We start from the raw sequence: 13443 nt of genomic DNA, 5'->3' as shown, positions 1-13443 counted from the left end.
ACTCAATGGACGATTACACTTGGAGAAGTACTGAAGTAGGAGCCACCAAACCACGCTGGACATCAATCTGACTTGCTTTTACCAACCATTGATCAACAGACCTACAGACCTACAGACCTTTTCTTCTGCATACCATAGTTCTTCTTCTTTTATAGACCCAGCTCCCTCAGAGGTGAATTATTGCAGCAAGAAGTCATCACTGCTGCTTGTGCAACGCAATAAGAAATTGGATTTAGAAGCTAGGTGGGACTATTCAGGCTTTTGATGCGGGTCCTACCCAGCGTCGTTTAGTGCGTTTTACGGGCAACGTGTCGTTTAGTACTCTGCTATTTACATTTCTCCCTAGTCGTCTAGTTGATGCCTCTTTCTCGCCTGAATGCAGAATACCTGCTACAAAAACAAAATCCCACGAATGGTGCTAATATTAGGGCTTCGTTTATCCTGTGATTGATACTCAGATATCTTAAAGGGAAGGGAAAATGAATGAAAGAGGAGGAGATGCGAAGAAAACAAAGTGGCCGGTGATCAAACCCAAGCGGGATCTCCAGATTACGCGCCTCAGAGATACCCATCTCTTCACCGTATGAATCCCTCTTTATTTGTAAACTTTTATTTTATTAATTTTAATCTTTATTTCACATGTAGTCGTCGAGAAATCTATGCAAAGCTTTTGCTTTTTTTTTTTTCTTTTTGGGTAAGAGCAAATAAATTGTTTCAGTAGCAATTACTTGTTATTGAGCTAAGTAATAGTGAATTGTCTGTTCACTATTATGCACGAAAATCAATATTAGGAAATACCCATTTGAATTTTATGAAGATACCATTTGTTCATAAACTAATTCTTGTGATTCTAAATTGGGTTGTCATAGACTTACAGTTACAACTTCGTTCAAGGTTTTCAGGTGCAGAGTTTCCTCACTTCTGCTGAATCTAGGGCGTTCATTAAAGCTGCAGAATCTATTGGTTTCGTCCACCAAGGGAGTCTTGGTCCAACAAAAGGGGAAGCGTATAGAGACAACGATCGCATTTCAGTGAACGACCCTGTTCTTGCTGAAACCATATGGGAATCTGGCCTTAAAAGTTTTTTTACCGATATTAAAATTCGGGGGAAAGTTGCCGTCGGCTTAAACCCAAATATTAGATTCTACAGGTAGATCAATCTTTCCAAAGGGGGTACCGTAACTATAGAAATTTTTTATGCAAATTAAGATAACTTAGTGAAGATCAAAATTAATATGTCGAATCATCTGTTAATCGGGTAACTATGATTCTGCCTGTAAGGAACTCATGTCGATTTGATGAAGTCAGCTGCTCTCAAGTGTAACCCTCCTATTGTTTTCAGTTTGCCTTGCGGTTAACAACATTCCCCTATGATGAAACAGAGAACCTCGTGATGATGTTTCAGCACAAGAACCATTGCGCCACCAGCTTAAGCATCAGAGTCCCCTTTATTTTTTACACCAGATTCCCCTTAGAAATGTTTTCACTCTTGAATGTACTTTGTGGCTGTATTTCAGGTACAAGGTGGGCCAACGCTTTGGGCGACATATTGATGAAAGTGTTGATCTTGGTGATGGCCGCCAGACACATTACACACTGTTAATATATCTAAGTGGTGGGTCAAGACAGAAGGCAAATGGTGATCGAACCAACAACCGTGATTCTTCTGAGGAGCCTCTAGTTGGAGGGGAAACAGTCTTTTATGATTCCAGAAGAGGTGTTGTCGCTGAGGTAATTCGTTTAAATTCTTTTAATTTTTCCTAAAAGGCATTTCTTTTTTCTGTTTTATATTCCTTAGATGAACTGCAGTTATCATGTTCTTTGGAAGGATCTGGCTTTTAACGTGAATGGTTTACATATGAAGGTGGCTCCTATTGAAGGGATGGCACTCTTTCACATTCATGGGAATAAATGTATGCTACATGAAGCCCGCAATGTTACAAAAGGTGTCAAGTATGTATTTCGTTCTGACGTAGCTTTTGCCTGACAAGTACAGAATTTGTCAATCAAACAAGAGAGGTAAGCTACCAGTTTTAAGTTTCTCTTCCAACTTGTATTCTAATGTGAAGTTGTTCCGTCTTCTGGTGAGCTAGCTTCATGATGTTCTTTTGTTTCTCTTTTATATATTTATTTGTCATTTATAACCATCATGGCTGTATTATTGTGATAAATTAAACTGGAATTAGAAGTAACAACATCTACTTATTCATTTGAGATGGGAGAATCAGGTTAGCTTGGAGGTACAAGTAATGAAAACCATAGGTTGTGCAATAGATGTCTTAAATGAGAAATGCTTTGCATTTTTTCATGTACAAGCTATGTTTGTAATCCCATGGAAATCACATAACAAATTTCAGTCCAAAATAAATTGTAGAACTGACACTTTGGTATTCACTATTCGTGTGGGTTTTTGGCAATTTCTTTAATGATCTAAGATCCAAACATGGTGTTAGGAAAATGAAACCATCCAACAAAAAATTCCGACAACAATTATCTATAGCAGGTTGCCATTTGATCTTGGATATCGGCTTGTAAATGGGATAGTCTGGTGAGGCCTAACTCTGGTTCTTGATCACCAATTTATTGGTGCTTGCAGAAGTTTTTTCTTTCCTTGAAGAAGTCCTTTGTTAGAGAAATACAAATTGTATATTTAAGTACAAATAAGTCATGGATCTTTTTGTGATATTTGAGTTCTTATCATGGAAACTGTGATAGAACCACCTTAATGATTGGTGGATGTATGTTTGGTGAAATTATGCATTATAGATAACTATAATGAATGCATAGTCTATTGTATATATGTTTAGTGGCATCAATGCTGTAGAAATGATGGTCTAATCACTAATGGATTCTTTTGTATATGGTAGGTATGTATCTTTAGTGTCATATGTCAGTCACAGTAGCTACTGATAACATTACAAATGCCACATCTTAAGCTTGTACTGTGCTCACATGATCTTGTAATGCTTGTATGTCAATTGTAGGTTTACTTTAGAATCATGTATGCAGTACTGGGGCGATATGTCAATTGTCTCCTAGGTGAATCAATTAGAGGAAAGGGGTAAACAATCCCAAGGGGCATATAAAGTGGGACTACAGCACCTAATAGCCATGACCAAAACGTAGTTTTGTTATAATTTGCTGCATCTACTCCAACTTTTTATTCTTATTAATGTATTTGTTTGTTTGTTTTCATTAAGCAATGCCCATAAAAATAATGTCTGTCATTTCCTTTTTTATGTCCATGTTACTCAGGATCAAGCTAAGCATCTTCACTGACAGAAAAATGCTTTTGATATTCACAAGTGTTCGATCCCAAAACTGAAGCCAGTGCTTTTTTACCTTTGGTCATAGGTGATACTTTTTTTTTTGGAGGGGGGGGGGGGTTCTTATGTTAGAATGGATCTTTAAATATGGTGTACCTACCTATTGTTTTTGTATTCATTCTTTTTTGTCAAAAGTTAAAGCAGAACATGAGAAGATGATGTCGAGTAACGTGAAGGCTTCCTAATTTTTTCCCCCCATGTCCCCGGTGCACCAGCCAGTCACCAACTGCAGAGGTTTTCAAATATTTTGGGGAGGGTGGAGGGCCCTGCCTCAAGTCTTGGTTCCGCCCCTGCCCATGCTCGATTCTATCCTCTGGATGCTCATCCAAGAACTTGGTCTGATATGCACCCAGATCTAGCTGAGAGTTAGCATTAGGACAGGCCTTGGAGTTGGGGCTAGTAGAGTTTCATTTAAAAACTAAATTGTCTTTTTAGCCAAGACTGGGACATACAGTACATGTAGCCAAAAGGTGTATAATAAAGGCTAAATGCTACAACCTGAACTAGTTGGGCAAGGCAAAGCTAAGCAGGCTATAGGGAACTTGTTCAGTTAAATTAGGCGTGCCTGACTCACTATATGAATCTTAGATAGAACTCCCACCTGTTTACGATTTATTTGCGGGTTAGAGGCTGTGAGACTGATATTAGATGATAATGGCGCATGCTGTGGAACCAATCCACGCCAGTAACAATTTCAATGGTCAATGGGCCCGCTGTAAAAGATGCGGGTCCTATGTATTTAAATACTGGCGTGAAACTTTATCATTGGTTCCACAGCCCAGTTAAACCTTGCTGAGATGATACGTCTCAAATTCCTCCAAGCTCCTGCCACAGAATCAATAATCAATTTTTTTCCGAGAATTACGGATGGGCCCAATATAGATTTTTGATTTTTACTGAGGGTTAAAATATTAAAATATCAAAAACCCATATTCTATATACTAGTGTCTGCCTGTGAATTAACATCAATTCTTACTTGGCATCCACCCAACTGTACTTTGGCCTAAAAATTCTAATCCTGGGCTGAATCGTCATTCTTCCAATTTTTTTTGGTAAGAATCACTAATCATCGGGTATTGAAAAAATCTCATGACTAAATATCTCCAACTAAAATAATCAAGTTGTGGGTTACAAGATCGGGCCTGGGTCTAACTGCCACATGGAAGCCCAGTGAAAAGACAAGGCCACTGAGTGCCCAGATCCTCAAATGAGCTCGTGAATGACGATGTGCCATGCCTCCCTATGTCTCGAGGGCGAATTTTGGTGCATGTCACAACCCAGAATGAAGTGGGAACACGTGGCAAACACCGAACGAAACCTGCCACCCCACCAAGGTTGGCAACTTGGCATCAATACCTCAAGTTCCTCGTGCAGAAGCAGAACGTATACTCTTTGACTTCAGAATTTCTTGTGCTCTCTTGCTCACTCGCTCTTTACTTTGCTCAGCTATGACCACTTTGTTTTAATTAGCTTGGCCTAGCCGATCTCTTCACTTTCATTTATTGATTTGAACATTGAAGTGCTCCTCCCCCAAAAATCATTTCAGGGTTCTCTGACCTTTGTGCAGGTCGTCAAGTTTAGTTCAGTTCAGTTGTCAAATTCATGAGGTTATTATGAGGGTGTTTGGTTCCGTTTACTATTCAGTAAACATTTTTACTTGTATGACAGAAAAATCGAGAAACACATTTAATGAGAGTATTTATGATACATAAGCATCGTTAGACACCACATCAGCAAAATGCCAATAAACGTCTATTCATTCCAGGAAGCTTCAAAATGAAGATTCTTGAAACGGGAGAGGCGTACAGAAATTGAAGTTCGCTTTTGCAAATTTCGATACACAAATGCAATTAGTGAGGCATTTTCTGAAGGGACACCTATGTGGCACCGTCAATAAACATAAATGGAACCAAACATAAAGAGTATCCTCATCCATCTCAATTCAAATAGTATGAACAAGGTTCAAAGTATTGATACATTAGATATATAAAAATTGTGTACCAAGAGTTTCTAACAATTGATTTTTGTTTTTTTTTTTCTGAAATCTAACAATCAAAATTTCATTTACTTTTTTTTTTATTTCCAGTTTGATAAAGACACAAATACATATATCAAAGATGGATATTAATATTTAAACCCATTAAACAAATTGGCATTTTGGTGGGTTCATATGATATTTTGAACCTTGCCTACAACAAACCCCTTGTCATATGGTTTTATGAATCCTATATATTCTAACATCCAAAGTTAGTGATAACTAGATCAAATTCAGAATATTTTCAATTATAATATATACACGTGCAATAAAAAAAAACCCTTTTAGAATTTCTATATGATGTTGATGTTGTTTACAAATAAGTGAGATGTAGGGTTTAAATGAACCTAATTTTTGTATTTACAAGATATAGTTCTGTTTTATATTTAATTTTGTAGATGTATGCTAGTTTTACACAGATTTATTGACATTTAAAATGAATTGGATTTGGATATGATATCCTAATGTATAAATCAGTTGAATTCGAATCCATATTTTAAAGATATTGAACCAGATTCAGATTTCTTGGATTCTTATCGATCATGTTCAAAATACACCTCTATCTGAATTCAATCCAATCTATTTGTAGCCGGTAGCTCTAACCCTGATGATAAAACCCCATTCACATGCTAACGACCTCTCTACAGTTTACTAGTATGGTCATTAATAAATGCTGTTTGATTTAATTTTGTTCATTAATTTATTCAAAGTTGTACCCATATTGTTATAAGAATAAGGAAACGATAAAGCACATAGATCTGGCTGTATTGATAATGCTATAATTCAAATATTAAATTGGTCTGTCTATTAGGCTGCATTTGGCAATGATGCAAATGGAGTGTAAATCCCAGTACAGGGTAAATTTGTACTCTGGTTTATTTTGCCTGTATTTGGCAACATTACATTTATGCATTGACAAATGAGTAAAAGTACATTAATAAAAAATAAGTAAATTTGTATTCAAGTGGGCTTTTGATAAAAAAAATGCATATACTTTATTGGAATTCATGTTTGCATCCATTATAGCTAAAAATCTGTTTGGTAAGAAGATAAATTTATTAATGCAAAATTAACCAACTTTACAATTTATATGAACCATTTTACACTCTACAAATTTATATTCACACTTATTTGCATCGTTTCCAAACACAACCTTAGTTGCAAAGATATAAAGGTTTACCAAGACCGTCCGTTAATTCACCAATACCTATTGAACCCTCGTACTCGTACAATTTGTGCTCCTCATGTGTACACCCAATATTTAAGGCCATTTTGGATATATTTTATTTCTCAAGGGTATACTATGTATGCTGGATGGAATAGTGATTTTGCATTCTTTCATTTGCTATTGTTCAGTCTGTGAAGAGTGCAAATATAAATATATTGGGTGCAAATACGAGGTTTAGACTTTAGAAATATAAATATGGACCATGTATAAGGTTTCGCACTCTTCCCAAACAGAACTCAAAGGAAATACCCCTGACAGGTGGTCTTTGGCTAAGAAAGGATTTTGAGATTGTCTTTAAAACAAAGGGAGGTTTTAGATACTGTCTTATAACACATGGTATGTCCACAGGTTATGGTCTTAGTTAGTTAGATATGTAAATTACACATGGAGATTACTGCTCAAAAAGTGGAAAAGTAGAAACCAAGGCGCTGTCCTCAGCTACACAGAACTTCTCAGTCTCTTAGTTGTTTACTTGCTGTCAGAAAAAAAAAAGTGTGTTAACCTTAACACCTTGACAGCATTGCACATTGAGAACATCTCCCGTGTTTTTATTTTGTCATTTAGAAATTAAATTTCATAAAAGCAAAAATCATGTATACACCCTAAGAGCATCGCATCAAGTCGCACATCAGGAATATGTCCCGTACTTTATATGTTAAAATTCATTAGAAGATATTCTCAATGTATAGTTGATGCCATGTTCATAATTTTTGCATTAAAGAGATATCGGCTCTGTCATCAATGAGTCCAGACCTTCTACCAATATAGAGAGCTTGAATATCCTAAAAGTAAAATCTCTATGCATATATATGGATTCTACTGCACTTGGGGAATATATGAAATTCATGGGGAGATATTTCCAATGTATGTCTTAATGCTCATTCTTTCAGGATGTATGCAGAGTTTTTGCTTTCAAGAAATCCCATCATCAATACAATAGCTTGGATTTCACACCCCCTGGGATCAGATCACACTACCAAGATTGAGGGGTTATGTGTTTGACGGATGAATTACCCTTTTCTTTTTGCATCAGATGGTGAGTAGTGACCAACATCATCTCTCTAAGATGTAAGAGGGAGCATCACTTTTTAAGTTTTAAAACATGGGTAAGTTTCAGCTGTCTCAGTTGGTAAGGTCTTGCCTAAGTTGTTGAGACTCTCTGAAAGATGAATTAATGGCTTTTATTCAAGACAAGACATATTTGCAAAAATCCCATCAGCCATAAGAGATTAATGCCACTAATGTTTCTTTAATCCCCAAAAATCTGATGTGGAGGCAGTAGTTGACTTTCAACCGATTGATTTCACCAATGCCATCTACAAAATAACCATTAAGATTATTATTAGAAGATTCATTTGCCTCATTTAATCATTTCACCTCAAGGAGCTTTCAGTCCTCCAAGAAATATTATTTGATAATAGAGTGGTGGCCTCCGAATTAATCCATTATATGATTAGTAAAAATGGTACAATGGGTGAGATTTTAATTAAACTTGATCTATCAATGACATATAACAGAAACTTGATCTATCAATGCTCTCAACATCCTTTTTCTGACTTTATTTATAATTGCATTGCTTGTTCTAACCGTAGAGATCTAAATATGGTCTGTGGGTCATGACAGGCCTGATATGATCGTGTGGGTCATGCTGGGTCTAGGGTTTTAGGTCTGTGGATTGATCCGACATGGTATGATCGAGCAGGTTGTATTGCCTATAGCTCGCATGTTGACATGACTCAGCATGGCCCATATATATTATTTATATATAAATTATAATTATATAATAATATATAATATATTAATAAAATAAGCAAATGTGTACATTAAAATTTATAGTCCGGCTTAGTTCATATACCAGCCCAACCCATGGCACAGCACGGGCCCGCACAGGCTTGGGCCATGAGTCAACCCCCCAAGTTATCCCATAGGAAGACAGCATGGCCTGGGACGGCCCGCACTTTGCATGGACCACCCGCAGGGGGCCGTTTTATGCCTCTAGACTCTAACATGAGAGTGATGTTGAATGAAATGCTTAAGCCTTCAATCCAACCACAATAAGATCTCCGCCAAGAATGCCCACTTTCCCCTTATTTGTTTATTTATGCTATACATGGATGTTTGATGTATTTTTCTTGTAGCTTATGAATGGGCTTGTCTACTACTGATGTTATGGGATGTAGACTTGGTTCCAATAGTTATGTTATTAATCACTTATTTTTTGCTAATGATATTATTAGTGGGTGAGCCATAGTGCAAGAAATGTCCTATATTCATGACTATATGTAGAAAAGTTTCTCTCAGGCTGGCCGAGGTGTGCTGGGTCAAAAGTGAAGTAGAGGTTATTCGGTTCCATCATACACTCTATCCCCATCTCTTATTTCCCTTTAAATGCTGTATGCAAGGACTATTAATGGGGTTGTATTGATCTATTTGAAAAGGTAATTCTTTCGTTAGGTAGATTCGGATTCAAGATTTCAAAGTATTCAATACTACACTTCTAATGCGCAACAACACTATGGAAATCTATTGCGCAACAACACTATGGAATTGATGATCAGCATGGGAAAAAAAACTATAAACGCATTAGACAAATAACATATATGTTTGGTTCTGTTTACGTTTATTGACGGTACTACATAAGCGCCCTGTCAGCAAATGCCTCTTTAATTGCATTTGTGCGTATCTTAGTTTGTAAAAGCAAACTTCGGTTTCTATGCACCTCTCACGTTTTAGGAAGCTTTATTTTAGAGCTTCCTGAAATAAGTAGGTATTTATTGGCATTTTGCTGACGTGGTGCCTAATGGCACATATGTGTCATAAACACCCTTAGTGAATGTGTTTCTCGATTTTGCAGTCACACGAGATCACATCTCCACCCCACAAGGGCCCGCAAGACCATGGAATTGATGATCAGGATCAAGAAAAAAAAACTATAACTGCATTAGACAAATAGCATATATGTTTGGTTCCTTTTACACAAGGTTCAAAGTATCAGCACGTATTGGCCTGTATTGGCCAATACGCATCGTTCCAGGACCCTCCGATACGTGCCTATAGTGGGTGTATTGGGGGTCTAACCGATTCAGGGAGTGGAGGAGCCCTAAACCGCCCCTTTGAAGTGGTTTCAAAAAAAAAAAGGGATCGATTCGCTCGATATGCCCCTACCGGCGTATCAAGCATATTGATATTTTGAACCTTGCATTTACGTTTATTAACAGTGCCACATGGGCACCCAGTCAACAAATGCCTCATTAATTGCATTTGTGTGTATCGAAGTTTGCAAAAGCAAACTTCGGTTTCTGTGTGCCTCTCCCGTTATAGGAAGCTTCATTTTGGAGCTTCCTGAAACAGGTAGGCGTTTATTGACATTTTGCTGATGTGGTGCCTAATGGCACCTATGTGTCATAAACGCCCTCATTAAATGTGTTTCTCAGCTTTGTAGTCACACGAGATCACATCTCTGCCCAACATCACATCCCTATTGTGTATTGGGAACATCTCCCGATGATAGTACCAATCTCAATGATGTCATTATCAGGAGATGTTCCCAATACACGACGGGGATGTGTTGTGGGGCAGCCCCTTGTGGGGTCGAGATGTGAACTACAATCACACAAGTACAAAACGTTTATTGAATAAATGGAGATCACATCTCCACCCCACAACACATCCCCACCATGTATTGGAAAGTGGAAATGTGAACTCGAATAAACATAAATGGAACCAAACACCCACAACGTGAATGGTGTGGTAAAGGGGAAGGTGGAATTGGAATCATTTGCCAACAAAATGAGACCGGATCTGCTCCTCATACCTAGCACCTCACAGGCGCCTCATACACACACATCCTATCATGCATTGGGAACATCTCCCGTACTTATTGGTTATTATTCATGGAAGATATTCCCAATGCATGGTGGATGTGCCTGTGAAGCGCCCATTTGTGAGGAACAGATCCCGTCACCAACAAAATAAGTTCCAACACCTAAAAACTTGATCTGGCACCCTACATCTTACTATAAAAAAGGAGGCCATTATATAAGATTAGGTCTGCTCTTCACACATAGCGCCTCACACCGACCTCACAAGAACATCCTACAGAACATCTCCCATACTCTATGTATTATTATTTACGAGAGATGTTCCCAATGCACGGTAGGATGTGCATCGTTGTAAAGCGTCCTATGTGAAGCAGATCCCAATTCCCATCAAATAAGTGGGATTCGGCGATGTTCGCATGTATGAGATGTGCGGTGTCAGATGTTTTTGTTAGGATGTTAGAACGCGGCGATCAGGATTAGGAAGGGCGTAGGGTAGGGACTAGGGAGCATCCGCCTTGATACACCCTCGCAACGTCATGGCTCACGGACACGGGTTTCCATAAAATGAGGAAAAAGGGAAAAGAAATGGGGTTCTTTCAGTTCCTGTGTCCCATAAGCGCTAAAACTAGCCTCGACACCACAGAGCTCTCCATACTCATTCCACATTTCCCTTCCAGTGATTCTACTTCTCTCTCTCTCTCTCTCTCTCTCTCTCTCTCTCTCTCTCTCTCTCTCTCCATCCACCTCTATGGGTTTTCCATCAAACGGCACCTCTGCATCTGATAAGCCATTGAAATTCCTCATCTACGGTCGGACTGGGTGGATTGGAGGACTGCTCGGTAAGCTCTGCGAAGCTCAGGGCATCGACTTCGCCTACGGATCGGGCCGACTCGAGAACCGAGCCTCCCTAGAGTCCGACCTCGCTACCGTACGCCCCACTCACGTCTTCAATGCCGCCGGTGTCACTGGTCGCCCCAACGTCGACTGGTGCGAGTCCCACAAGGTCGAGACCATCCGCACCAATGTCGTCGGGACCCTGACCCTTGCCGATGTTTGCAGAGAGAAAAGCTTGATCTTGATCAATTATGCCACTGGTTGCATCTTCGAGTATGATCAGGACCATCAGCTCGGTTCAGGTATCGGATTCAAGGAGGAAGATGTCCCCAATTTTATTGGATCCTTTTATTCCAAGACCAAGGCCATGGTGAGTCATTCTTTCTCTCTCTGACTCTAACTGAGCTGTATGCCAGTACTTGCTGGTCCTGACTTTGTAATTTTTGGGAAAATTGGAGATGTACAGATCTCTTATGACTGTAGCAATTCCTGCTTACTTGACATCTCTTATGTCTAGAGTTCGTGTTTACTTACTGTAATTAGATATGCAGATTGTGATATGTAGAAGACTTTGAATTACATTGGTTGTTTCTGTGTTTTCTTAATTGGAATGCTATGATCTTGTAGATCTATGGTTTGTACTCGGGTCGTCAATATATGTAGAGATTTACATCTACAACTTTGTAGGCATTTACTTTGGTTCGAATGAATAATGTTTTGTAGAGATTCAATCTTGCATGTACGTTCAAGTTGATGGTACCAAGCTGCTCAATAGATCGGATCTTGGAATGTTAAGGAAGGAAGATATCTGTTATTTTATTTCTTATGTATCGTATGATGTAATGTGAGTGTGGGGAGGTTTAGAAATTCTTTTTGTTATGAATGATCCAGGGTCAATGTGCGCATTAAATTATAAGATATTGAGATAGTATTATGCCTGGCTCAATTAATGTGGTGGAATCAACTATGCACAGCTAAACAGCTGACCAGACCTTAAAACTTGTATGTACCAAACAAAGAGAAAAAAAACTTAAAACTTGTGAAGCTTTTAGGCATTATCAGTAACCATATGTTTTGTTTCAATTTGCCACCTTCTGATCTACTAAAAAAAAAAAGAACTTCTTAGTGTACGTCTGAACTTCTTTTTCTCTTTTCCTTTGGGGGAAAGCAGGAGGGGTTCTAGAAGTTGGATCCATAACTGATAATCTACCAATTAGATACCAGTTGGGTCACTAATACTAAATTTCAACTTTTGCATGATTAGGGACTCTGGGCTTCAATGGGTAACCTGAATTATTTTACAAAACTGTAGTATGTTCTTGCAGTAAGACATGCATACATGCTTTGTGTTTGAATAAATTACTATTTCAAAAACTGCAGGATAATGATAGTATTGTATCCGTTCCTGTCTTTATCAGCACTAGTTTCTCATTAAGTGATTATTGAAAGAATCTAATAATCTCATGTCCCAAAATTTTATAGGTGGAAGATCTGCTCAAGAACTATGAGAATGTATGCACCTTGCGAGTCAGGATGCCCATTTCATCTGATCTGTCTAACCCTCGCAACTTTATCACGAAGATCACTCGATATGAAAAGGTGGTCAACATCCCCAATTCAATGACAATCTTGGATGAACTCCTCCCCATATCCATTGAGATGGCTAAGAGGAACCTCATTGGAATCTGGAATTTCACCAACCCTGGAGTGGTTAGCCATAATGAGATCCTGGAGATGTATCGAGACTACATTGACCCCAACTTTGTGTGGAAAAACTTTACCCTGGAGGAACAGGCAAAGGTGATTGTTGCCCCAAGGAGCAATAATGAGTTGGATGCCACCAAATTGAAGAAGGAATTCCCTGAACTTTTACCTATCAAAGAGTCTCTCATAAGGTATGTGTTCAAGCCAAATCAGAAGATCTCTGCAGCTTGAAAAGTTTTAGATTATGTTCATTGGAGCTTTGGGTATTACTGTAAGTGGGTAAGAAGTGTTGGACTTTGGTTCTCTCTGTGTAGTGGTCCATCTTCTGCACCCCATTGTATGTCTGATAACTCCTAGTTCATATTTGAATGGTGTATTCTTATCAACACATGAATAAATTAGTTTGTAAGAGGTTGTTAAGTTGCTTATTTTATTAGTTTGTTATCTGCCTTCTTTCATTGGTGAAGTATATTAGTATTGTTTTCACTTGTAAAA

The 13443-nt window shown here is 38.3% G+C and overlaps 2 protein-coding genes across 4 annotated transcripts; both read left to right on the top strand.

The window, feature by feature from the left end:
* Window positions 1–326: 326 nt before the first annotated feature.
* Window positions 327–11147, top strand: LOC104596209 (2-oxoglutarate (2OG) and Fe(II)-dependent oxygenase superfamily protein). Of its 3 annotated transcripts, none has more exons than XM_019197572.2 (5): window positions 327–581; window positions 903–1150; window positions 1518–1731; window positions 1865–2019; window positions 7480–11147. In XM_019197572.2, the coding sequence occupies exons 1-4, from the start codon at window positions 480–482 to the stop codon at window positions 1985–1987; spliced, it is 687 nt and encodes a 228-aa protein (XP_019053117.1). In that variant the 5' UTR covers window positions 327–479; the 3' UTR covers window positions 1988–2019; window positions 7480–11147. The 3 variants fall into 3 exon arrangements, with proteins under 3 accessions (XP_019053117.1, XP_010255579.1, XP_010255580.1); XM_010257277.3 differs by lacking the exon at window positions 7480–11147 and adding an exon at window positions 3256–3524; XM_010257278.3 differs by lacking the exon at window positions 7480–11147 and adding an exon at window positions 2985–3356.
* Window positions 11148–11158: 11 nt separating this feature from the next.
* LOC104596207 (bifunctional dTDP-4-dehydrorhamnose 3,5-epimerase/dTDP-4-dehydrorhamnose reductase-like) lies at window positions 11159–13443 on the top strand. The gene is made up of 2 exons (XM_010257274.3): window positions 11159–11614; window positions 12727–13443. The coding sequence occupies exons 1-2, from the start codon at window positions 11159–11161 to the stop codon at window positions 13177–13179; spliced, it is 909 nt and encodes a 302-aa protein (XP_010255576.1). The 3' UTR covers window positions 13180–13443.

This window comes from Nelumbo nucifera, chromosome 1 (genome assembly GCF_055504915.1).
Source record: "Nelumbo nucifera cultivar China Antique chromosome 1, China Antique-T2T, whole genome shotgun sequence".
Lineage (NCBI taxonomy): Eukaryota > Viridiplantae > Streptophyta > Magnoliopsida > Proteales > Nelumbonaceae > Nelumbo > Nelumbo nucifera.
The sequence above is the reverse complement of the archived record's forward strand: the minus strand, read 5'-3'. Positions and strand labels throughout refer to the sequence as shown.

What these genes read in the sequence shown, in the direction of transcription:
- LOC104596209 (XM_019197572.2), top strand. Translation starts at nt 480, where the DNA reads ATGAATGAAAGAGGAGGAGATGCGAAGAAAACAAAGTGGCCGGTGATC. An exon ending in GAGATACCCATCTCTTCACC is followed by an intron (nt 582 to 902) that starts GTATGAATCCCT and finishes CAAGGTTTTCAG; the next exon opens with GTGCAGAGTTTCCTCACTTC. An exon ending in GAAGAGGTGTTGTCGCTGAG is followed by an intron (nt 1,732 to 1,864) that starts GTAATTCGTTTA and finishes TTACATATGAAG; the next exon opens with GTGGCTCCTATTGAAGGGAT.
- LOC104596207 (XM_010257274.3), top strand. Translation starts at nt 11,159, where the DNA reads ATGGGTTTTCCATCAAACGGCACCTCTGCATCTGATAAGCCATTGAAA. An exon ending in ATTCCAAGACCAAGGCCATG is followed by an intron (nt 11,615 to 12,726) that starts GTGAGTCATTCT and finishes AAAATTTTATAG; the next exon opens with GTGGAAGATCTGCTCAAGAA.